This window comes from Netta rufina (assembly GCF_964035555.1).
Source record: "Netta rufina genome assembly, chromosome: 2".
NCBI lineage: Eukaryota > Metazoa > Chordata > Aves > Anseriformes > Anatidae > Netta > Netta rufina.
Window position 1 is genome coordinate 114,000,168 of NC_140124.1, and position 26,817 is coordinate 114,026,984.

Genomic DNA, 26,817 nt, shown 5'->3' on the forward strand with positions numbered 1-26,817 from the left:
ATGAAAGAGAAGATCTGGTTTTGAACCTCATTAAAGGAAATTTTATCCTATTATTTATTCTGCAGCAATTAAAAAGGGTTTCTGCATTTTCTATATTTAAATCAAATAAAAATGCTGCCTTCACTACCTCCCATAGGTTTTACGCACACAATTTTATTTACATACTTTTTAGGGAAACAAGAATTTTTAAAATTACAAAGAAATGCTATTATCAGGCATGTAAGCTTCTCCCATGTGGTTGCCTCATATCACAAGATGTAAGAAGAAAGCAATCTATGCACTGCTGTGAGAAACAGTATCTTAATGAAAACAGATTTTCAAATGTGGTTGTTTGGTGTGTTTCTTTTTCTTTTTCTTTATGCAAATCCTTGCAGCATAACACACGTTTGGTCATTCGTTTTCAGAAGTTTTCATTCCCTTGTTTCTTTGGCCCTGCCAAATACACTTCAAGCAATTTCTTGGCAGGAACTAAAGCATTTCATATCTGTAAATGTGGCAAATTCAGCTTCATCTTGCACTCCATCTCTTTTGCACTCTTACCAAAATACAGATATTATAACCATGTTATATGGGTACCAACAAAGCAGTGCATGGCCACACACTGCAAATGATCACGCAGAGCATTTCTGTTCCTTAGGAACAACAGTGAACTCAGTAAAAATATATCCCGCAGTTACTTCTGGCTCAACAGAGTACATTCAGAAGTAATGGAAATAATGCGTTACTACTGCTCTACTCAGGCTTTTTGTTCCCTTTTTCTAGATTTTAGGTACCAAATAAAGGAATATAATTAAAAATAAAAACAAATATTTCCCTTTGAAACAGCAACGCATATTAGAATTACTTATTATAATAGAAAATTTTTATTTTATAATTTGGAGAAGAGGAAACTGCATCTTGTAGGAGTCAACCACCAAGCAAACAGTTTTTCCTTATTTTATTTCCTGCCCAAATTTCCATCTGAGGGTCACTGGAAGACCTACCAAGCAGAAACTGGATGGAGCATGCTCATCTGAGTAAACCATACTTATCTGATCTCAAAATACTGGAGTCAACAAAAGACAACTATGATTTTCATGGGCTCTGGATAACCCACCAAACCTCTAACAGCTTCACGATTATAGCTGAAATCTGCATCCAATGTATACTGCTATTCAGCAACTCAGGATCCAGGCGCTGCAACCACACAGACTAGCTCTCAGTGCTCAACCACTGCTCTCCATCCATTCCCGACCCTTTATCAGCTCAACCCCCACTGCTGCAGGCAACACCAGCATGTCATAACAGCAACTTAAGTGCCAGACCACAAACTTAAGTGAGAGAAAGAGTGCTTCCAACTCCACCTCACACATTCTTCACACACATGATGGTATAGGCAACACAGCCACCAAGCCTGGGGCTTTCAGCAAAAATGAGAAGCAGCTCTGAGCTTTCTGACTAGATCCCACTCTTTGTAAAGAAAGGCTACTGGACTGGAGCTAACCAACAGAGGCCTTTTGGAAGGTACACAGGTATGCCAGTCACTTTCCATCTTAAAAGCCTAGAACTAATGAACAAACAAAACCCATCAGCTGTATTTCCCACTGTGGCACCAGAAATTAATTCAGCCATTAACCAGCACACTGTGTTCTGTGAACCACTCCTCGATGGTTTTCAAAAAGACAGTAAAAATACAGAATATATGACCACTGACCTTGTTTCTTTTAACCCTTCTTTCTGAATGACTTCCAGTATTTGTTTTGCGGTCATTGGTGAGTTGGGGTACTTTTCCAATGCCTGAAAAGAAATAATAAATGGGTAAGTGTCAAGACATAGCTGTCCCATGAATCTGAAAGGTTGTGTCTTCATGCAGTCTTTATTTAGTCATTTGTGAAAGGCAGGGAATGGCAGTGTTGAGACTGGAATCCTTTGGCTGTTGGAAGGCCAGATACAAATCAGGAAACTGCAGCAACAGTAAGGTTTACTTGCTGTATCTACTGTGCTGCCTGGGAAAAATTCTCAGCAGGTTCCAGATAAAGAGTTGAAATACACAACTAATTTTATGACACAGCAACAGAATTCCTTTCAAGCAGAAAGGAAAAAAAAAAAAAAAAAAGCAAGAGACAGCTAATTGTGGTCTTCCTCCCACCCTCCTTTTCAAAATTATAGATAAATAGAACTATCTGAGGTCATTTGAATATTCGACACTTAGGTTTTACTGTGACCTCAGGAACAAAGCAAAAGCTAAGAGTTTCCATTCACAGAGTAGGAGTTTCTATGAAAATTGACACAGGTAGGTTTCAATTTTCAAATGTTCTTTGTTTCTAGAAACCATGAAAAATGAAGTAGTCAGAACAGTCACAGCACACGAGATGCTACATGACAGCGTGCAATACATTTTTCCAGTTCAGCTCAGTTTTCCACTCCTTTGCCTTTTCCAATCGAGCCCAAAGTAACCCATTCTTCTTTCCAGATACAACCATCTTGAACAGAATTTTCTGGTTTTCCACTTCCTTTTAGTCCCAATCAGTTTGGAGCTGTTAAACAAACAGCTGCTCTTGTTCATTTAAAGTGCCAGACTGACAGCCCTGAAAAAAATGAAACCTTTCACTCAGCAGTAAAAGGTGCAGCACAGGCAAGAGCAATGCAAGCTTCCCAGAGCATCTTGCCAACATCATCTAAGCCAGACCTTGCATTTCTACCATGAGTAAACAAGAAATCAGTTTGGTCTCCGTACTCATCTAATCCTGAGCTTCTCTCTAGTATTTACCAAACAGTGGCAATTGTGAAAGTAGCTACTACTATGTGGATATGTGCCCACTAGGAACTAGAGACACCACCAAATCATGTCATGCCAGTCACCAAACTGTAAAAGATGCTAACCAGGGCTGTAATTCAAACAGCTCACAAAGCCAAAGCCTCCCTGCTCACTACCAATTGACCAGCTCAACTTTCTCTTGCCATTTTATAATTCTGACTTGGTACCTGTTCTCCCCTTTCTCATCAAAAATGGTTTACCAAATCCTTTGGCTGTTTTGCTGCAGGTGAGCTTCTTATCCTTTATCTTTCAGTTCCACAAAAGGAAAATGCAGAAGTGAGGGCTGCGCTAGAAAGGTCTGGGAGCTGAACTGAGCTTATCTCATGTACATCGATAGGCAAGATTCAAAAGGGACCTGTCAGGAAAGGAAAACCGAAAGGTGATTTGGAAGGAGAAAGAAGAGTGGATAGGAGAGCATGACAAGGAGTAAGGACAGAAGGAACTGCACAGAGCTGGGAAAAGGGCCACTGCACAGCAACGCATGAGAAGTGATACGAGGCATTAATGACAGAACCACATAACACATTGGGAAAATGACAACGAATATAAGGACTAAGACTCTAGGATGAGAAGAAGTTGATGTGTGGGAAGATACAGAAATGGAAAGTTTAACCTTTGAAAAGACAACGAAGAATAGGGACAAGGTCAAATGAGAATACACCAAAATGGAGGGAAAAGAAGGGAACAGAACAGAACTGGGAACATTCCAGAGGGCAAACTGGAAAGGACAGAAGAGGAAACTACACTGTACTGGACACGGCTATGAAGGAAACTGTGTGCACTTGAAAGTGGGGTTACTCACTGTGGAGGATTCCCTGTTTCTCTTCCTGAGTACAGGCCCCTCAGCACACCTGGGCAGCTCCTCCCTGCAAGTGAGAAAATTTGGGTAGCCCTGTCCCCTTCTCTGTGACATCACATCCTACTCTGCAGAGTCAGAAAACGTGCCAGGTATTACCACGTGGATTTGACAATAATGGGAAGGAAACAATAACACTACATAAACATCAGAAGTCCCCTTGTTCTGGACAATGGGAGAAGGGAGAGCAGTTTGTGCTGAGGAAGCTGCACTGAACTGGTTGTGGAAACAATGGCCAGACATACAGGATACGGAAGATCATCTTCACCAAACAACAATGAAACCAACAAGCAGGATGCATAGCACCACTACAGAAAGCTTAATCAAACCCACAAGGCAGATTTCAAATACCACAGTATGAAGTGAACACATTCAGGGTATAATGACAAACTGAAACACAGAGTATGTTAGACAGGCTGAATGTGCTGGAGCAAACAATTGCTCATTGTGTGGATTTATTTTACTGCTGGACATGTAGCGTGGGCTGCAGTTCATATACTCTATGAATTTAATTCTGTTCATCTAACCCTTTAAACAGAGGACTGTTATTTAAAGAACTGTTCATACCCAAACTGAAAAGCATAAATTCTCCAATTCAGACACTACTTAATTTGAAAACCATCTTACTGTGCACTTGATTAAGTTTTCTTTATCGTAATGAAGATTAATCTAGCGGAGAACCTTAGCAAGGATACCTTCTTCTGCCCTTCCTACCATCCTGTGCCCTCCCCCAACAACTTTAGCCTAACCATTTATCAGAGGGAAAAAATAAAAATAATTACTTGGAAAAACATTTTAATGACAATGCCATTATTTTCTTCCCCCAGTTATGGAAAATAGCATCTGAGTATTATTTAAGAGCCTGTGAGCTAATGAATACACTGAACTGATAATTGCACAAGCGACTTTTGCCTCTGTATCTCACCATTAGCATTGCTAAAAGCCCACAAGCCTTTCTGCATTTCTAGACTTTTAAAAATATTAGAAATTCAAATTGAATTACTAACTGTCCCTTAAGGCAAATACTAAAATGCAGTAGCATACTTAAGTCATAGACTCCTTGGTCAGACAAAGTAATCACATCCTTTATCTGTTTTGAATATCTTTCTCCTTCCTCCCACTCCATCCACCAACACTCATGTCATGTACGGGTAGTGACTAATAAAGCTGGAATTAAAATATGCCAAAGTACTGTCATGAAGACCATGATTGTTTCTATGCGTTTTGTTGCAAAGGACAATGGCAGAAGAATGGTTTGCACTGACTGCAACCTCTATCACAGAGGATCAAATATGCTCTATTTATTCCTGCCATTCAACCACAGCCTCAAAAAGGGACAGCCACTACATAACTAGGACAAACGATTTGATATCCATCAGGACAATCTGGAAGGGAACTGCAGCAGTCATTGCACTGAACACATTCTTGGTGTTCATTCAAACACTGGTTAATAGCTCAAAGAAAGGCAACTGACCAAGCACAAACAGTGGAAATCAAAACTCGCAGCAATGGTTGCAGCCAGACAAACTGTTAGAGGTCTGTTTCACCTACATATATCAGCCCACAACTTAAGCAATATTTAAGCATAGTAACTGCACAAATGCAACAAACAGGGACATTCCCAGTTCCGTTTCAAAAGTCTCGTCAGTTACATATAACAAGAAGAAATCCCAATTCCTTTTCTCGGCAGGGTATCTATCTTGTATACATTTACACTGCTCAAAAAACATCAGGTGCTACGCCAGGGAAAAAAGCATTTTCCGGTGAGCTGTAACAGGAGAACTCTGGAGCAGAGTCAAAACTCTCAGCTCTGCATAAGAGGGAAATCCTGAGTGCTCAGCTCACCTACGAAATCAGAACAGAACCTCTAGATAGTGGACGGAATTATTAATCTGTACACAGAGCTGCTGGAAGCTGATCTGCTCAACCACTTGCACTTCGGCCACTAGAGGGAACACAAAGAGAGGAACAGAATGAAGAAAGGCAAACGAGAAAGTAAGCTTTATGGCCCCCCATAAAGGCTGCCCTGCAAAACTGGGAAGCTTTGCCAGAGAAGCAGCCACCAGTCCTGCAGCTAAGAGTTATCATGTTAGCAGAAAACAATTCTTCTCAAGGTGAACCAAGTGTGGATAGAAACAGCGCCATGGTTCAAAAGCGGCAAGCAGATCAGTCCAGTGGTCTTGGTGCTGCTGGTCCAGCCACGGTACAGTAAGCTGAAACTGAGCTGAGCCTTCTTTGTTTTTTTTTTTTTTTTTTGTAAGCTCCCTGCAAGGATCTGAAGGTCAGATAGCTGACAAAAAACAGGATCATTTTATCCCATCTGCTTGGTCAAACTGTAGGCTGAGCCACAGCTCACAAAGCGGAGCAGTTCTCTGTAGAACGTTTTTAAATAATTCAGCAGGAGAAAAAGGAACAGTACGGCTATTGCCAGCGCTCCCACTCAGCAGCTAAAATACAAGTCTGGCTGAACTGCACAACAGGCAGACATTCTCTACTGCCCAAAGAGAGCAGGGTGAACAGAAGAACAGAAAAATATCTTTCCTTCTCCTAAGCAGTAAATATATGATCTTTCCTAGCCACCCATTACTAAGTTAATTGAAAGATGGAGTCCCAAGCAGGGTACAAGAACAGCGTCCTGGAATAAATCCAGCATTGTCTTTTCCAGCTGCTTGTGTGAGGTTAACAGGAGGACTGACTTCTATTGTGGGAAATGCCCCACTCAAATCTTTTGTATTCATTTTTGATTAACGGCTTCAGTCATTGGGGAATTATCAGCAGCCTGGTAAAAGTTCAAAGCCCTTTGTGTGAAGAAAGATGGGTAAATGGTTAGGAGAGGAGAGGGTTGGGTAGGGTAGGATACAGAGTGGGGGAAGAAAGGAATTGGATAGACATGGGTGAGAAAGAAAACAGCAAGGCTGAGCAGAGGGAGGGTACGTAATATTGAACAGCAAAGAAGGAAGAAAGTAACAAGGGAAGATGCACTACAAGCTATTTTAAGAGAAGTTCTCAAATAGAGGTTCGTGGAGATGGTGATTAAGAGAAAGGTAAAGACTAATTTCCAAGTACTAAAACATTAAAAGAATGAGATGGGAGTAATAACTCTTCTGGTAGGCCTTTTGTCTGTAAGCTAGTGCAGCTACTATAAGGAAGTTATAAAATTTGAGTGGAGGTAGATGTATTTCATCAACGATGTCTTTCACGATATGCTCTATATTATGAATTTGCCTTTGTAATTCATGCATCATTACAGATAAGAAAGAAGAGCAAAATCAAGCAAGGAAAGTAGCAAAGCTGTAATAAGAACAAGAAAGCAACATGCGAAGATGCCTAAACTTGCTGAAATACGTGAAATGTCTGATCCTCATTTAGGGGATCTGTCGGTACAGATCCATGAACACTTCAATGACTGTAACAGGATGAACCCAGAGTAAGCAGAATTCTTTCAAATAGATGTGGAAGGTCAGGATCAAAGACACACATCCCAGCGAGCAGCATGTCAAACTTTCTACCCTGGTATGGGTACCACTATTAGCAGAATTACTATGAATATGAGAGTGACACTCATCTTTTGAGGTATGCAATACCTGTAACCTCCTTATCTCCCACCTTTCCACATCCCTACTGAAACACCTTTCTTCCCTTCCCTTTACCACAATACATTCCTGCAGTACATTCCTACGTCCTCTACATCGTGATGCATTAACACACCCATACAGAGGCTGCTCATTGCTGTGGGTTCCCCAAAACCAACCACAGGCACCCAGGCATTGCCTAGGTAGCCAAAATGTGTGTGTGCCAAGTAGCTAGCTAGCAGCATGCTAGCTCCGAGCTGCTGACAGGACAAACTGCATTGTGAACCTCCCATGGCTCGTAGAAGATATTCTCTGCCTATTTAGTTTACAAAATGAGCGTAGAAGTTTCAATCTCTGTATCAGTGCAGTCAGCTAAAAAACACGGGCCAAAGCTGTATACAGTTAGGAATCATTATTCCAGGGAAGAGACCAGGAGCAAAAAACAGCTCTGCCACCCAACAAAATTACTCCAATCTCCACTAGCTCTACGGGATCAAACAGGCCACGATCCTGAAATGCCTCTAATTCCAGCAGGGATCAAAATTCCCCTTTGGCTCTTACCCCTGTACAAAACGAAGAGAGGCCATGTTTAGGTGACTGGGACTAACGGAGCAGAATGGATGCGAGCGCCCTGCCAGCTGCCTTTGTGCTACTGATAAGAGAGGGAAGGACCACCACCAGTGTGGTGTGTCCAGCACTACTCAGGGAACAAGGCAGAAATACTAAGAACCACTGAACCCCAACCATATTCACTTCATATATGCTGTTTTCTCTATTGAAAGCTGATATAGATTTTTTTTTTTCTGGCACTGGTTATGCAGCAGTGTTTTTTCAATGTTGCAGCATAGTAAAATCAAAAGAAACATGAAGAGTAAAACTCCCATAAAAATCAATAGAGAGAATGAGTATGTGCTTGTTTTAAAAGCTTTCGTCGCTTAACTTCCTCAGGCAAATGTAATGTGTAAGGGTTACTTTTAATGTGAGAAATAAAATTCCTACTGGCTACTCTCTGAACATACCAGATGTAACAAGAGGCGACAGTTATGCCGGTTTTGTTGCCATTGCTTTATTACCAGAGCTTATCTTGTTTGACAGTGTCCTAAAGATACAGACCTAAGATTTCCAGAAGGTGGAAAAAAAAAAAAAAAAGAGATGAGAAAAATAAAAAATCTAGAATCTTAGCAGAATAAAATATTTTAACTATGTACTCTAGCTAAATATTCTTACATACCACTTTTGGCAATTTTAAAGTATTTTTTCCAGGTAAAAGTCACCTACTAAATGGATAAGACAAGTGGCATTCTGCAACTGACATTGACTCCATTGATGCACCTTGTATACACTTAACCAACCCAGAAGCACTCCTCTTCATGTTTGAAAATATGGCTAATGACAACATATAAATAACACTGTTAAAATTATGCTTCCATTTTAATTCCGTAAGAAAGGTGGCATGAGACTACCTCACAAAACCTGCAGCACATTTTGATGCTTAGGTGAAAAGCCAGTAGAAGTGCCAGTTGATCCTCTTAACCTCACAGGGCACATCCATAAACTTCACAACTCACTTGTTTGCTCTGTTCCTCACTCACAGGATGATACACAGCATTGCTCCCTTTGGATTAATAAGTAAGAAGAGATGCAGAAAATTACTAAGAATCTGTCTTGGCAATTTTATTCCAGAAAAAAAAGACCAGAATGTGTCCAACACATAGACAACCTGGAAAGAAATTTCTGAGATGAGTGAAGCAAATGATAAAGCAAAAAACAAAAAAACAAAAAAACAAAAAAAAAACAAACAAAAAAACACAACAACAACAACAACAAAAAAACCCTCTTGCAATTACAGAATTACAGCCACAACAAAAAACCCACTTTCAGTTTCCTGAGCCCACCTGTACTGGAAGCAAAATGGAACACAAAAACTTCCATGAAAGAAAAAATGATGAAAGCTCTGCTGGGTCTTTTTTGCTTTGTTTTTAATTGGAGTTATTTGTTCTTGTCAGAACTCGCAATTCAAACCAGTAGAGTCTTATCAGTCCTTGTGCATTATGTACTTTTTTCCCCCAAAGTTGCACAATGATTTCGCATGAGTTTTCATTAGTCTGCATCATGACATCATTGCGTGCAGAATTCAGTTCACTGGCACAATGCAGATCCACTGCTTATATTGCTCTGAGAGCAGATAGGGTAAGTCGCATTTTTGAACTAAAGAAATACAGCTTTCTTAGAGAATGTGTAAAGAGAGAATTCTTTTGTTAGCTGTCAGTGGGATTTTGCTATCTCTGTTAAATATATAATGGTTAGTGTCATAACAAAGATCAGCCATCATGTTATGGCATTTATCTTCATGAGTGAAGAGAGGAAGGGCTACTGTGATTTATTCCATCTCTCCTCATGAGACGATTAATGTCATAAGAGATCAGCCTTCAGTACTGACTTGTACACAGAATAAAACATAGGGCTGGAGTGGGATGCTAGGCAGTTTTAATTGCCACAAGTTTGGAAGCCCACATTACTTACAGATGGCACAGTTGACAATTACTCATCTAAGATTTTCAAAAATAGAAGAATATTTTGTGGTTCACTAACTCATATCCATTTTATGTTGCTTACTTGTTCAGCCCTCCTTACCAGTCCTTCTACAAAATCCCTTTCCCCATCTCATCACCCAGGTCCACCCACAGTTGTCCTGTTAAACACAGCATTCACTGCAGAATTGAAGTGCATATTGGCAGTCTACAGTGATATTTGTAGCATCTGTTTAAAGCCTTGAAAAATATACTATTTAACAACTATTACTAAGAAACATTTGTCACAATACAGACAGATTACAAAGAACATGTGATGGCTCCGTATCTGAGTCTGTATGTATATGTAAATACATATAAATAAAACTTTGGATAGAAGGAGCAGCTTTCCTCAAGTTTTGAGAAAAGTTACACAATCTCTTCTTCCCAAAGGTCTTGTAAAACAATCAGACCATTCCCAATTTACATTAATAATCTTTCAAAACCCTATCACTTCAGAAAAAGCATACACATATTACACTGTTTACATGCTCCCAACTCCTTCTCATAGGAAAAAAAAAGCCTCAGATTATATTGTGGTGTTGAAAAACATGATAAGCAAGAGCTCTGTTAAAGAGGAAATAATTATTTTTCCCCCAAATGGAGCTAGAATTAGTATCTGGATTTTCTCAGATTCTCCTTTTCTGGATATTGATAAATCATGCCACACTGAGTAAAATTTAATTCTTGATTTTTTTTTTCCCGGGTAAAAATAGCGAATCTTTACCATTGGTTTGCATCAACTATAATAAGTAATTAAAGAGCTCTCACCACAAAGCATTATCCTTATCTACTTTTATCGAGTATTGACTCAAACACTTTTATCAGGCTGTTAACTATGTCCACATATAATGTAATCAGCACCTGAGGCCAGCCACACCAGTGAGAGCAGCCAGGTAACAGCGTAACATCAGGGCAAGAGAGAAGTATTATGAAAGCTAAGGACGTTTTTTTTTTTCTTATAGGAGGAGATAGGAGGAGAGGTGGACAGGAGAGAAAGATCAATGGGACCTTATCAGTACAGCTGTCTTCCAACTGGATGCTGATTTCTCTTAGAGATTTGAACCAACAGAAGCAATTGTTTGGCATAGGTAAGCCGATTCAATCACGTCTGCAGCCTATAAAGAAGAAAGATGAACTTTCTTCAGAACTGGACTTGGTAAGGAGACAAAATGCTGACTGTTAAACCAACTGTTTGCAATCAAATCTCAACCCAAAACAGAGAACGTGTCATCCTCCGTGAGGGAAAATCCTGAAAATGTTCAGGATAATCTGTAGTTGTGGAGGGTGCCAACTCCTGACCCTTTTGGAAGGCGTTATTCCATGCTGCAAGGCCAGACTCCCAAAAGTCTATCTGGCGGATCACTGGCCAGGTTGCAGCGGGAAATGACCATGACACAGCTGATGATGCCGAGCTCTGGAATCACAACAAAGTAATTGGTCAACAGAGATGAAGGGTTTGCTAAAGGAATGTAAATACAGAGACTTCTTATAAAACTAGGCTTCCTGTTCAAGGCAAACCTCTATCTTTAAGGGTCATTAACTTTACAGCATATTTCTTACCTAAGACACTTCACTATACATTCAACAGATTAAACTGTTAACTGTTGAGAGAATACCCAAGAAAAGCTATGCAAGGGCAAAACACGGCTGTTAGATAGTATATTCAGTCATTAATTTTATTTTTTTTCTATGAGCACCGATATAAATATATGTGAGTTTTCCCAAAGTTGCATCTCCTCTGGAAACGCAGAAGTAATAAATTGTCTGCTCCTAGGAAATGTTACTGGCAAATAACTTCAATGTCCATGGGGCTTAGACACAATGTCTTAGATGTAATGTTTTAAAAGATGATAATAATACATGTTTTTTGCTCCATCTTCTATTTCCTCTCTAAAATAGCAAGCAACAAAAAAGTGAAAATTGTTTCATGTGAAGTTACACTGCCTCAGCTTGGGCTTCCAGTGTAACTACTGAATGCACACCGTGCCTTTGAACCAATGTGAGGCAGTAACGAGATTCGACTCAAATCCTGGAACGCGATCGTCTTTAACTATGCCAGACAATCTCATCCAAAGACATAAAATTATACACAGAAGATTTAGGCACTATGTTCTCTAAGGTTAAAGAGAAAATAAGCCATGGTGTCCAGAATCACAATAAGAAAACTAGAACAGTCTCATCGTCAAGCATTGTGTCGGACAGACTTTAGGAGATTTTAGGAGATACGTATGTTTTGCTGCTCTAGAAATAACCTTGGCAAGATCATTTGAAACTAATTCTGAAAATTCTGGTAGGAGATCTTACTACCAAACAGATGAGAGAAAATTTCAGAAGATGAATTGGCCTTTTCCATTATTTCAGAGAGATTACTTATAATTTCAACAATACCATTTTGGCTGAGATAGCCCCCATATTGGAAATTGTTCTAAACAGAATGCAACATAATAAAAACACAGCATTTCATTTCCAAAACAAAGATTTTGTCTTTTACAGAAAAGACATTTTTTGGTGGCGGTGGTGGTGGTGTATTGTTCCCCCCCCACACACACACCACTTTTTTTCCCCCCCCTCTCCATTTCCACCCTTAAACTACCACAGTTTGAGAAGAATCCAATCTCGAAAGATGAAGATTTGTTACGTAATTAAGTGAAATGGTGAGAGAATAAATAAACAAATGAAATGCAATTTCATCCTAGAATTCAGAATTATTCTTTTCTGTTTCTTTCACTTTCAGTCATAGATTGTCTCATCCATTACATTCACTATACTATTTCTCACTGGTAGAAAAATATCTCCTCTTCTTCACCATTTCCCAATGCAGCACTACCATCCTTCCCGCAGGATTACATCAGAATTACTCAGGCACGCTCTCTTTTTACCACATGACATGCCAGCAGACACAAACCCAGTTTCATTCTCTTCTACTAATCCCAGAAAACATATGCAAGTACTAAAAGTAACAAGCATCGTAACTATTATGTATGCTTGTAACATTAAAAAAAACAAACACATTATTTTCAGAACATTAATTATCAGAATGCCCTCCCCAGATCCTTTCCCTCCCCCACCACACCCATGTTTTTCTCTAAAATTAACTCCAACATTTAACAACACTTTAACTAACACATGAAACTTCTTCCCATAGCAGCTCCAAGAATGCTGATAACAGCAAACAGGTGCAGTGCTTTTTTTATTATTATTTAAAAAAAAAAAAAAAACTAAAAAACTTTCAGTCCCTTTGCAGCTCTTCGAGAAGCATTTCCCAACCACCATGCATATATACCAGCCTCCGTGATCCAGGCAGCTTCTTTTACAGTTCTGGCTCAGAATGAGAATAGGAGCATTATTGTACTTTATTTTAACATTACTTTAAACTGTTTGAAACATTCTCCTACAGCTCAGACACAATATATTAAGTTTGCATATGGAAATTACAGTACGAAACCAAGTCTGTCCTCATTAAGGAAAGTCACACAGCTAGAGACTTTTTATTTTACTTTTTTAATTAATGGAATCGTTAAAGGTTTCAGCAATTATAGAAAGATAAGAATGTTTTGAGGATGTGTCAAACAATTTATCTCCAAGCAAGGCAGATAACCCCACAAATGAACGGAGACAGAATTGTTCTCTATTGGAACATATCACTTCTTTCATTAGAAATTAATCTACAAAAAAAAAAAGTCTAACGTGTCCCTGAAAAAAATCCTACTTAGAGCCATCTAATTTGAAAGATCAAGATACCTTAGATTTTTTGGTTTGTCAGTTTTTCAAACGAATTAAAGGACAGCAAGACAACACTCTTCTGGTCCACCTTCTAAAGCTACACAAAATAATCCTGGTCAACTGCCTTGATTCCATTCCTTCAGAATCTTAAACGTTTCCTAGTTTCTTCATCTTCTACTGCTGTAGGTTTCAAGCCCGTGGTTCGCAGACCAGTTGGAAGATTACCCTTCTGGAGTCCATGAGGCAGTACAGCTCAAATGATTGCTCAGACACTGATTATCTTTAGCGTCTTTCAACACGCCCCCTCCTCTTATTGCTTATGTCTTGCACTGGATCCTGCACCCTTCATTCACTTCTCCCACACTTATGCTCTCTTTCACTGTACACCTCCCCAGGCAGCCCTAGGTGAGTTCTGCAGCCTCCTCCTCAAGTGTTGCTGCGGACCTGGAGGCTAAATTAACAACCCACAATGAACGTCAGACACTTAGTGCAAAGGACTGCTCATTGCACAGGCACAGAGAAGTTCCTGTGGAGGTACTTTGTAAATGCAAGAGTCATCAGCGATGGATGAGTAATGGACATATACAGCATGCAGTAACTTGCACAGTCAGACTGATAAAAATCTCCAAATTTACCTTGGGAAGTCATAGCACTCCAGCTCTTAAGTACTTCTGCTACTCTAAAAAAAGAGCATGTTTTAAGATCACAGCCTCTCAGAGGGGCTCACTGAGTCCTTGGAACACTGTGTCACAAAGAGCACAAAAGATCCCTCTTCACAGAATAACCACAGTGTTCAAGCAAGCTGAGAGCAGTAATTCCATTTTCTTTCAGCATCTACTCTTTGAGTGCTGATCCCATGCTCTGTAAACCATAACATTCACCAACAGACTTTTTACTAAGGAAAAGGAGCACAACTCCACAGCAAAGACACAGGCTCGGTTATCACTGACAAGTTTCACTCAGATGGGTAACTCTCATTTCAAAAGTGACAGGGGAAATTGGCAGTGAGTCAACTGACCCCTGAGCACTGACTGACTGGAGGAAACAGTATTTTAGTGCAAAGAATTTAGTTTGCAAGATGAAAAAACAAACAACTGGACCAACTCAGGAGCTGAGAGCAGTGTCCATTTCTTGCTGGTGCTATCTGTTTCCCCAAAGGATGCTGGGGCTCATTACAAGCAGACTGAATGTCCCAGGCATGCAGACTTGTGTCTTTGATTCTCCCAGCCAGTCTCACAGAGCTGTAACCCAATACTTAACATCGCATATAAGATTTGGGCTGCTAAGTCAGGAATTTGAGGGACCACATCAAAACAGGAATCCTTACTCTATCCTCTCATCAAATATTACTTACAGGGATACCTGGCAAAAAATCACTTCAGCTATTGCTCACAAGGCTACTGTTTGACTACCACCCACATTCAAAGCCCCCCCAGCTGCACACATAGACTGGGTACAGTGAAGTAAACCAATGTTTTAAAAGATCAGTAGCCTTATAAACAACAAATTATTCTGTATACTGCAGCTTCCCCTTTCTTTCCTATGATCTGGCCCAACAGACCCAAGCACTTGCTGAATTGTCCAGCCATGCCACTGGTGTGTGCTTAACAGACAGCAAATGTTTAATAATGCAATGCAACTTGACAGCACAGCGTCCTGGAAGCAGGACAAAACAAAGACAAACAACCTGTTTGACAGGCATTGCCAATGTAGCAGAATTGGCTACACAGAAAAAAAAAAGTTTAAAACAGAGAGCTCAGTACAAGAACAATCCACGCAAATACCAGGTAGTCCCTTGTACCTTCAGGCCACTACACCCTGCCACTGGTCACCTTGAAACCAATGACAAAAAGGTATTAACATATCTCCAGAAACTTATTTGAAAATGTCTTCAACAGTGATTATGTCTTCAACAGAGCTTATTCCACAGCTACACAATGAGTCCTACAAAGTTGTCATACTTACATTTTAAAACAGAAGATCAGTGCTTGCAAAAATCTCCATTATGAATGAAATAGCTTATGAAACAGACTAGAATGCACTACTGACTGCTGCTGTTAAGTATGAACCTGCTGCAGCATTGCTATATCAAAACTGCTGAAAACATCCAGAGGCTTTAAGTACTAAAAACCCTCAAAAAAGACAGAGGAAGTGACTGAGCACCATTAAATAAATACAGAATTCTCAATCTGAACAATAAAACCAGTGCTTGCTGTCTAGTCACTGTCAGGAAAATAAAAATAAAAAATAAAAAAAAGAGGTAAAGATACATTTGAACTCTAAATGACCTCCATTGGGTCTCTTCAGGATCACTTTTTTCTCCTAGTTCTCCCATTTTTAAGTAGGACATGAAATTCCACAAAAAGAGCAGATGCTGGCAAAGTCCAGAGAAGTCCTAGCTCAAAAAATGGGTAAAGAAAGTTACCAATTGATTTCACAAACCTAAAGCTAATTTGGGGCATCTGATTTTAGTTTTAAGTCTGACCAGACAATGTGACCTTGAGGCCCTTTCCAAACTCACTTTCTTTGATTATCAGTTCTATGATTATCAAACTAATGGCGTAATTATGATGAACACCAAACTCCACAGAGCTTCTGTTTGGTCTTACCTGCCTAGAATTTCAAAACAAGAGAAAAGCCCAATGAAATGAAAGAAGCTGATGTGATCAAAGAACACCATAATTTTGAGATAGCTGCTAGAATCTCGGTCCGAAAGAAAGACAGCCAGCTATGGCCAGTAACTATTTACTCCCATTTACCTTGCTAGGTAGTACTGACAGATGTGGTGACACGCATTACCATGCAGTACTGTATTCCTGGTACAGCAGTGCCAACAGACACCCCAGCAGCTGGTAGATAACTGGGAATTTTGAGACATAAAAAGAATCAACATTTATCCAGGAATAGACATCAATAGATCTACTGAAGCAACTGGGTGTGGAATTTATCCAGTTACAACTGATGGGACTAAAAGAAAAATAATAGAAACAAAGTTATCACTTACTGAAGGACAATGTTACGTGCTTAGGCAATACAATGATTGTGGTAGAGCCTATCATAAAAAAGGTTTGAATCATAAACGCGAGAACAAATCCCATGGGACTTGAAGATTGCCTATGACTTACTAGATTCTGTAGACATTTCAAAAGGAAACTCACCAACCACTATAGGACTTAGGTGTGTTCTCCAGGAAAGGGAGACAAACTTTGACCTTCGCATGGTTGTTGTGTACTTTGGTTAGGCCTCTTTCCCTCTCTAGACATCAGGTTATACAAGGAGCTGATCAGGATGACTGCTTTACCAAATTCATGGCTGTATCTATATTTGTCCAAGATCTCAAGAAACAAAGAAAATACCTTCAACAGTAAGTTCACTGAATCACTCACTAGCCCTAGACACGTCTGTCACGGAACACTTCTGAAGTTGTAGATAGCAACATTATCAGAACATGCAAGTTAAGCCATCCTCTACAGAACGGGATTTTCACCCACAGGATAAGGTCCAGCAGGATGGGGCTCTGGGCAACCTGGTCTAATGAAAGATGTCCCTTCCTATGGCAGGGAAGTTGGAACCAGGTGATCTTTAGAGGTCCCTTCTTACCCAAACCATTCTGTGACTCTGTGATAATGATCTCTACGTAGAGCCTCTACAAACAGTGAGGAGATACTCATCACCACCGACTCAGCTAGATCAATCCATGCATGTAGGAGGGCCAGTTTTAAAACACAGTATAGAATTTCTGCCTTTTAAATAAATCATTTTCTGCTGCTCTACATCATGAACAATCAATTAGAAAATGTTCTGAAATACCTTCTACAGAGAGCTATAGCCCAGTCCTCTCAATGACTCAGTGAATGTCCCTGGTGCTTTGAGAGCACTGACTGAACTGTGCTTGTTGATGACGGCAAAAGTTGTCGGACAGAAACTACGTTTAGTTGAACTACACAGAACAGGTCTGCCTCACAGAGCTGAGGTGCGGGGTGCCACATCAGATTCAGAACCTGCAGGTTAACAGCCAGACCCCATATATTAAAAACCTTACCTAAAAGTTCCAACAATACTGAGCGAAGCTACATGTGAGGCACCACAGAGACTTCATCCTGCTGAACTCAAGCTGTTAAAGCGAGCTGAAACTCTTACCATTCACAGGATGTAAACAGAAAACACAGGACTGTCCCCGCTTCCTGTTCCAATGCCACAAACCAGAACTTGCTCAGGCCAGCCAGTGGTACTGCCCTAGATCCCTCCTACAGTAACTGCAGTCCCCAACCCCTTTCAGTGCACTTACACTGAAGGCAACCTAGGGAGAAGGCATGCACTGCCAGATGGCTTACTATCTATCTCCTGATACTCTTGGTGTCTGTGTTAAAGTACGATAGCCCTAAGTGGATATAACTGGGGACTGGGTGGCTTAAGGTATGGTACTTGGAGACACAGGTCATTCCTCTAAAGCTTAGCTTAGCTGCAGGTAAGAAGGAAGGCACCTCTCCACTATGTTTACATTCTCAGTTTGTACATCTCCTCCCAAGGAAGTCCAACAAGAGGGAACTACCTCGCAGGACTTCACAAGGAAGGAGCTGCCTGAGAGGACTGACCATCAATGGTTTGAGTTTCTTTGTGTAGGGTGACTGCCTCTCTAAGTTGGTAAAAATCAGATGGGTCACCTATGGCCAATCTGTTGTCACTGAGCACCATGGTGATTTGCTACCTGAACTAACAGGATGAGCAAGTGGGCTGAACGAGGGTATGCTGCTTAGAGCAGGCTCTGCTCCAGGTTGTTCCTCTGACTTTGCAGGGGAAACTGACCATTCCAGAATGACAACTAAGGTGGTTGATTCAATCTGCAAGTCTGTAAATTCCTCAAAGGAGGCTTTGGTCAGTTTCAACTGGAACCCATGGAAACACAATGAAATATTTTGTGCTAATCACACCTCCTTCCAGGTCCCGATAAAACACATATTGGAAACAGAGGCTGTTATTTAGTTACTGCTAGTTACAAAGCATGCCAAGATTATCATCAGATAACCAGGAAAATAGAAATCGTTTTGAAACTTGCAACATTTCAAAAACACCTTCTGCTCGAAAGCCAACAGCTAAAGTTTAGCAAATGACTCTCCAAGTGACTATAACCCCTAGTCACAGTATAAAGAACAAAGCAAACACCATGGCAGGATGCAGAATGAATTTGGCTTTTCGCCTTGAGGAGAGCATGCTACTTGATCCAGGCTAGGTTGCTGCAGTGACACAATTTGATCCAGGGAAGTGGTAAATTGGACTGGCAGATCCCAAGCACCCTAGCTGTGAATAGTAGATACGGCCTCGGGTGTGGTTACTGGAAACCATTTCATTGTGATTCGAAAGGTTTCAGGTGAAACTGATCAAAGCACGCAGCATCACAGGAAAATATTGGTTCTTCTCCACAAAGAAATATAAGCCAGGAATCATTCACTGTACCAGTAAGCATTAAATCATACCTTCAGGCACTGATAACACTATCTATTTGTTGAACAATGCTCATATTTAGATTCCTGTAAGAGTTTTCTCCTATTTTACCCTGATTTGTAGACATATTGTAACTTTTCTTGGAACAAGTTCCATTCTCAGTTTGGGTTACTGCTTCCCAAAAGGTCTGTGATGCCAAGGATGAAAGGGCCATCTCAAGAGTTAGAATCTCTGTTCCTCTCAATCTGCCCTAGAAGAATGCAAAGGATGAGCTGAAACAGGAAATTTATGTTTTTTTTGACCAACTTTTTAAGTAAAAATAAAATAAAATAAAACGTACTAATTCCTGTAGTATTTTATACTAACCAAATGAAAAACGCAACCACAGAAGGTAAAAAAAGAAATGCAGGTTCAACCTTGTCTAACAAGTGCAAAAATTACTTTGAATAAAACAAATTGGAGGAAACCCTAGAGCAAACCAAAATAATACATAGTTCTTCAAAGCAGCATTGATTGTGGATCAAAGGGAAAGGCCATCAAAACTTCCCAAGCCACAATGTTTCTGCATGTCTGAAAAAGAATTAACTGAGAACAAATGTGGAAATAATAGTAGGTCTGTGCTAACCCAACAACAAAGAAATCCTTAATACTGAAAAACAAAGTCATGTCAAATCGCCTATTTTCAGAGATACATGAAGCTCCTTTCGCAATGCTTTAAAATTTATTTATAGTAACAAGAGTGAAGACTTCCGATAAAAGCCAAAGGCATTATTATCATCAATAGTCTAACTGCACAGAAGTTACTCTTCTATTTTTTTTGTTTGTTTGTTTCATTTGTGGTCTTCAAATATGAAGATGTAATGCAAAAATAGTTCCATACCACTATATCTATTTCAACTACACTATCTTAGCAGAGCAGATGAAGCAACAACCAGCTTTTGGACAGCCAGCCCCAATAAACGGTAACATGCAAGCTAACAATTCCGGTGGGCTTTTGTTGCTTTTTCATGTTTTCTTTTTTTTTTTCCTTCAACATCTGTTTCCTTAATTAATTAGCATAATTTTCTTAAAGTTTACAGGAGCAACAGAACAACTTGTAATTAAGAGCTGGATCCTGTCAGGAGACTAGCGCAAGAAATACAAGAATTAAGGAATGAATATTAGTCACCCAACATTCACACGTCAGAATCATGAGTGCTCTATGGCACCATAAAACACACACAGCCATCAGTAACATAAGAAAACCTTTCTCTTTTCTAAATTTAGTTTTGAAAGAGAGCAAAAATACTGGAGAGGAGATGGGGCAGCCAACACATGAGTAACACAACAAATGCTGCTTTTCTCATCCTTGCTACTCTTCTCATTTTCTTCTGCTTTATTGTCAACTAGGGGTAGTAACTTAACTCAAGTGTGTTTCAAAACACCACTTACAGGAAAGAGAAGAGGGCAATAATAAAGATGAGCTATCCATTAAAAAAAAAAAAAAAAAACTTTTAAAATGTTATCATAAAATGTTACTATCACCTTTCACAGACATTCTGTGCTTCATGCATATGCTGAGCACTGCATTCATGAGGTGAGCAGCCCAAACTCATTTTGTTCAGGCTTTTTCTGCCCTCTAGATCACAAAAACCAAAGGGTTTTGCCTGGCAGTCAAAATCAATGATACAAGTTGAATCGCTGCTGCCTGTTTAAGACTGCTAGCAGTTTCTATGTGGCACAGTATACTTGGACATATTTTCTTCTCAGTAATTTTCATTTTGATATTTCTTACGCAGTATCTTATGGCATGAAATTGAGGCAGAATTCAATATTTCAGGACTTTGAGAATCACTTGAGAGTCCTAGTGAGCCTAAGAACAGCTGAAACTCACCATATACAAGTTTTTTTTTCAAGTGAATGGGATCGTTATAAATTGAACTTCTCAAGTGCTTAGCCTTTCTGTTCAGTTTTTGCAAGAGCCACATATGACCAGAAAACAACAGCTTCATCACATTGGGATCAACAAGAAGACAGAGGAGAAACTTCCTCCTTCCTTTAAAAATTTTCTTTTGTTCTTGTTAAGTGTTGTATCTTACTCTATCTGACACAAAAAGCAAAAAACTGGCATGGAGATAATGTCCAGGTTGTGCACAAACATTGCTGTAGTCTCCTGAAAGTACCTGAGAGCTGACATACCAGGTCTAGAAAGGTTTGCCCTTTGGCAGGTTGTGAAGACAGGTTGCAATTTTGTCCATAAAAATGTGTGTTGTACAAAATGGGTTCTGTAACATGAACTGTTAGAGGTATGCCACCATTCCACCGATCCTGCACATGCGTTCATTTCTCAGGAATGCTTGTAAGCTGGGTTATGCCTTGCCCTGAGATAAGCAGACTTGCACGAGGAAAAAAAGCAGCGTGCCGCACACAGAAAGATTCAACTCTCTGCAGGAGACTTCTTCCACGAAACGCAAGTCCCAGTACAGGACATTCCAACAGCTCCTGTTTTACCGCCTATGTCACAAACATGGTATGTACAGCAAGAGCTGAATATAATGGGAGTCCTTTCCTGCTTCGGTTCTAAAAATTGAGGGAGTATCTTGAAAAAACACTGCATTGCAGGAACTTGAGTTTTCAAAGACCTTTTTAATCAAATACAAGAAATGGAAATGCAACACTGCCTGTCAGTGTGGAGCCGCACCACTTAGGCTTACACATTACAACGTATTTTAAGACTGTCATGTAATATATTTTTCTAAAGCACTTCTCTTTCTTTCATTGTGAACGTGGGAAATGGAGAGCTGTGTAATGATTTCAGGCTTGAGTCCAGTTTTTGTACTCCTTTTTATCCATGACAACTATTACATGGTGCATTATGAGTTTCAATATAGATTGAATAGAGACATGACCATATCCATTTCTTTCATAATTACTGTGAGAGAAATAGTAAGAGAGTGAATGAGGCAAAAGTGTAGCCACAGAAGGAAGATGATTTTATGACTAAGAAACAGGACTACTACCGAGACACTGTTGGTACTATAACTGCCTCTCCCACAGATTTCCTGTACAGCTTTGAGTAAGGTACTTAATCTTTCCGTGCCTCAACTCTGCATGGGTAAAGCAGAGGTCAAAATACTTAACTTCATAGGCATGTTGTAGGTATAGAAACATTTGTGTTTGGGAAGCTACTGGGTGTTGCTAATAATAGCTACATATGTGACTGAAACATAGGAGAAGAATGTATCTTAGCACAGACTTTGAGAGGTCTACAGAAAATAAAGTACAGCACCTCACAGCAAACAAAGAAAATTAAAAAATAAGCAGGTTTAGTGAGCAGGCTAGAACTACTCGGAAAACTAGCATACAAGTACATCATTCAAAGTCCACATTATAACAGATGCACATGCACAACAGAGTGAAAAAGCAACATTACCTATCTTCTTTTATACCTTTTGAGCAGTTCACTTTGAAAGCCCAATACTGATGTAACGTAAGGGCTTTTGTGGAAAATTTAACACAAAAATTTCCATATGTTTGCTGTGTGAATTAATTCAACCTCTTGTTTCTAAAAATAATTCAGTACTATACAATTTTACAGCATATTGATCTAGGTAACTCATGAGTCGTTTTTCATGAGTGCGTATCAATCACTTCATTGTTTACTTGTCGTTGGAAAGAAATTGATTTAATCAAACCTTGCAGTAATACATTATTGATGCATCCCAAGAAAACGAAGTCATAATGAACCATCAGGGTCCTAACATAAAACACTGTAAGGAGTGGCAATTTCGGCTTCGATCTTTCACTGTGATTTGCAAACATATGCCACTATGTTAATAAAGCTCTGTTCAAGACTGGCTGCTCTGCACCGTACTATGCGTCATTCACATAACAGACTTGGGACAAGTTCTCTGTAACACAGCAGACCCCAGGGAGACTAGACAAAACCACACTGTGGACCTTATGCATCTCCACCACTTATATACAGCGATGTATCATTTTTACTGGATTTTTGCAAATCATGACCCTTCTGGGGGGAGCACTAGGTGGTATGACATCACGAAAATGAGAGACTTCGCCTTTCTCCTCGGCACTGGCTCAGCCTTTGTTCTCCAGGGGCTCTTAAACTTTCCACATATTGGACCACATGGGAATAGTAATTTTAATAAATACACATTAAAATTCTTTTATGTACATTCGTCAAACAAAAGACAGCTTACAGTGGCATCTGCTGCAGTCACTTGGAAGAGGGAAGCTAGGAAAGCAGTTGATGGATTTTATAGACTTTTGAATACATTCTGATAGTTTAAAGCTTTAAGAAACAAGCACTGTAGTAACACGCCCTGCCACCGTTATTTTGTCAAAGATGAGTGTTTTACTGCAGATAAACTTTTGTTACAATTACGAGAAATGGGAGAAGACAGTGGTGACGCTGTATCAGAACATCTTCACTAAAGCTGAGTTATTAGAAAATTCTGTAGGACGTACAACGAACCGTATCAGAATCTAGCACTGCCCAAGCGTATGAGAATACCTAGGTACAGCTTACAGAGACATCTATAGGTAGTGCCTGTCTAATACCTCATAATTATTTACATGAGAGAGCAAGGCTGAACTTCTACATAGGAATTCACATACAGCAAGGTGAGAAACATTTTTACAAGAAATGTCTAGTTGTGAAGTACAACAGTAATAAGATATCAAAACACATTACCAGGAACAGATGCACCATTATCACAGACACTTTACTTAAGCAATTAAGTCCGTATCCGAGACAGATAACATATAAAGTTCATGTGGATACAAAAAGCAAAAAAGCAATATAGCCAGTAGCATAAATCCCTAGCTTTCTGATCTTTCCGTGCACCCAGTTGAAGCTGAGCCAGACGCAAGTTTGCAGGAGACACACACAGAACCGTGCACAACCACACATGCTGTACTGTGCATAGACTATTTGTTGTAAAATTCCTAGAACGGAGCGAACTCACACACACTCTGAAACCGAAAAACAACATAAACAATGTGGGCTATTACACTGAGCAAACAATAATACGGAATCATGAAAACAGATACAGTAGGGAAAAGGAGACAGTTTCCTAATGAAGTGGGAATAGACTAGGTCTCCAGAGCCACAGAGCCTTCAGAGAAGCGGGTCTGATTGCCCTGAATATTTCCCTGCTCAGCCGGGAAAGTAGAGAGGGTGAAGAGAAATCCCAGTAAGAGTTCTCTCTAACGTCCTTGCCCCTCACCCCAGTCCTCCTGTCCGCGCTAACGGGACGAAAAGGCAATTCCCGGATATTTCACTTTTCTCTGCGCTTTAACGGAGGGGTTTTCTTGGGATATCTGATGCGTGAACTCACCGAGACAGAAACAATCCCTGGATATTTACCCACACACACGCGTGCGCGCGGCAAGAGGAGAAAAGAGCAGGCATTTCCTCACACACACGCACCGGAGACGGGCCGCAGCTCTTTCTCCTCTCGGGCCGGGGACGGGAGGAGGCCAGCGGGCTGCCCGCGCCTCACGCGTGTCCACAGTGGCTGCATGGGCGTCGCGGGCGGCGGCAGCCCCTCGACACCACGGCCCCACGCGCGCGCAGCGCCTCCGCCTCACGCTTCGTGCGGGGCTGCCTGGCCTCACACGTAACCCCACGCCCTCACACGTGCCCTCACACACCCAGATGTGCCCTCACACGTAACCCCACGCCCTCACACACCCACACGTGCCCTCACACCTAACTCCATGCCCTCACACACACCCACATGCCCTTACACACCCACATGTGCCCTCACACACCCGACCTCACGCTCACAGACACTCCCTCACACACACGCGCGCTCCCCGTCCCGCCCTTGCACGCTCCCTCACACTCACGGACTCGCTCCCCGGCCCTCCTTGGCACACTCCCCCTCACACACACACACTCACACACACACTCACACACTCCTCCCCCCCCCCCTTTACACACTCGCGCCCTCTCGCGCTCCCTCTCCCCAACGGCCCCAACGGCCGGCAACAAAGCGGCGGGCAGCGCGCGGGGCGGGACGCGCGCACGGGCACACGCAGGCTCACACTCACTCGCTCACACTCACACACTCACACGCTCACGTTCACACTCACACACAACGCTGCCGCGGCACCTACCAGGCGGGCAGCCTCGGCCCAGGTGCGGTCCTTCTTCTTCCTCTTGTCTTTCATGTTTGCATCTCATTGAGGTGGTTCTGAGGGGAGGGGAGGGAGGGGGAGGGCGGGCCGGGGAGGGGTGTGTGTGTGAGTGTGTGTGAGTGTGTGCGTGTGCCGGGGGGGCCCGCAGGGGTTCCGCACGGACAATGATACGGTGACACCGAGCGCCGGAGCCCCCGGGGCGGGAGGGGCGGGGGCGGAGGAGGCGGGAGCGGAGGAGGGAGGGAGGGAGGGAGGGGGGGAGGTTGAGGAGAGGAGGGGAGGGAGGGGAGGGTGGGGGGGGGGGGGAGCCGGGCGGGTTCGGCTCCGTTCGGCTCCGCTCGGGCGCGCTCGGCCCCGCTCGGCCCCGCCGGGCTCCCCGCGGCGGCGCTCAGCTGACAGCCCGCGGGGCGCCCCGCCACGCTCACAACAATGCGCTGTGACGTCACGGCGGGCAACGGCGCCCGCACCAAACATCCCCCCCTCCTCCCCTCCTCACCCCCCCTCCCCTCCATACACACCACCCCCCCCCCTCCCCTCCCCTCCCGCTCCCGAGCAGCGCGCCCGCCGCCAAGCCTCGCGAGAGCCCATGCCGAGGACTACAACTCCCGTGGTGCCCCGCGGCGGGCGGGGCGGGGCGGGGCGGCTCCCTGGGGACAGCAGGGGTCGGGGCGGCGCCCCCGGGTCCTACCGCCCGCCCGCGGTGCCCCCCGTCCCGCGGGCAGCCCCCTCCCCGGCACGGGGACCCCTCCCGCTGGCTCCTACCTGCCTGCCCGCGGCTGGAGGTGTCCCGCGGGAAGCGGGGCGGAGGCGCCGCGTCCCCCTGCGGACAAAGGCGGCCGCGGGGCTCGGTCCATGGGGCGGCCGGGGTGCGCGTGTGTGTGTGTGCCCTCCGCCGGGCGGCGTGGGGCGGAGGTGCCCGCCGAGGGGGGGAGGCTGCGGATTCAATCAGTGCCCCTTCCTGAGCCACAGGATGTGGCGGGGGGGGGGGGGGGCTTTCTCCACGATCTCTCCTCCCCTCCCCCGAATAGTGAAGTATTTTTGGAATACTACCGATTTTTTATTTATTTATTTATTTTTTTTTTTCAGGCTGAAACGAGTTGAGAATGATTCAGGCTTTGTCCAGTGCCTCCTTCGTCCCTCCCCAGCCGTGTGCCCTCTTGGTTTCCGTAACGTTAAAACTCGCACAGCTCACTGGAGAAATAAAAAAAAAAATAATAATAATTAAAAATATCAGTCCCAACTAGCACAATGTTCACAGAATCACAGAATTTCTAGGTTGGAAGAGACCTCAAGATCATCGAGTCCAACATCTGACCTAACACTAACAGTCCCCACTAAACCATATCCCTAAGCTCTACATCTAAACGTCTTTTTAAGGCTGTTTTATTTAGAAAAGGACAGGGGACAGCCCTAGGGGAAGCCAAAGCGGCTCCCTGATGGTGCTCCCTCCAGGAACACTCAGGCGGTGTGCAGGGTTCCAGCTGTTGACACATCCCCCTCATCCCCCTCATCTTTATATTGGAAATATTACGTGGAATGTAATTCCTCACTGTGATGCCTCTCCAGATTTCATATTTCATTTTCACACTCAAAACCATTAACAAAACAAACTCTATTAAAGCACTTTCTTCTGAATTTTGGGTTGACGCCACACTGTGTTGACTCCACAATTGACCAGGGTATTTGATATTGCCTCAGAAGTGTTCTTGG

General features: G+C 42.1%; 1 protein-coding gene across 1 annotated transcript in view; it reads right to left on the bottom strand.

Annotated features, from left to right (window-relative positions):
• ASXL3 (ASXL transcriptional regulator 3) overlaps window positions 1-25,168 on the bottom strand; it is a gene marked incomplete at its 3' end in the record, with an annotated part of 124,766 nt that extends 99,598 nt beyond the window's left edge. The window contains exons 1-2 of the mRNA XM_084281416.1: window positions 25,087-25,168; window positions 1,694-1,776 (exon numbers count right to left, since the gene is read on the bottom strand). Of these exons, the coding sequence (XP_084137542.1) occupies window positions 1,694-1,776; window positions 25,087-25,140 (137 nt within the window). The 5' untranslated portion in view covers window positions 25,141-25,168. The remainder of the gene's footprint in view (window positions 1-1,693; window positions 1,777-25,086) is intronic.
• Window positions 25,169-26,817: the final 1,649 nt, after the last annotated feature.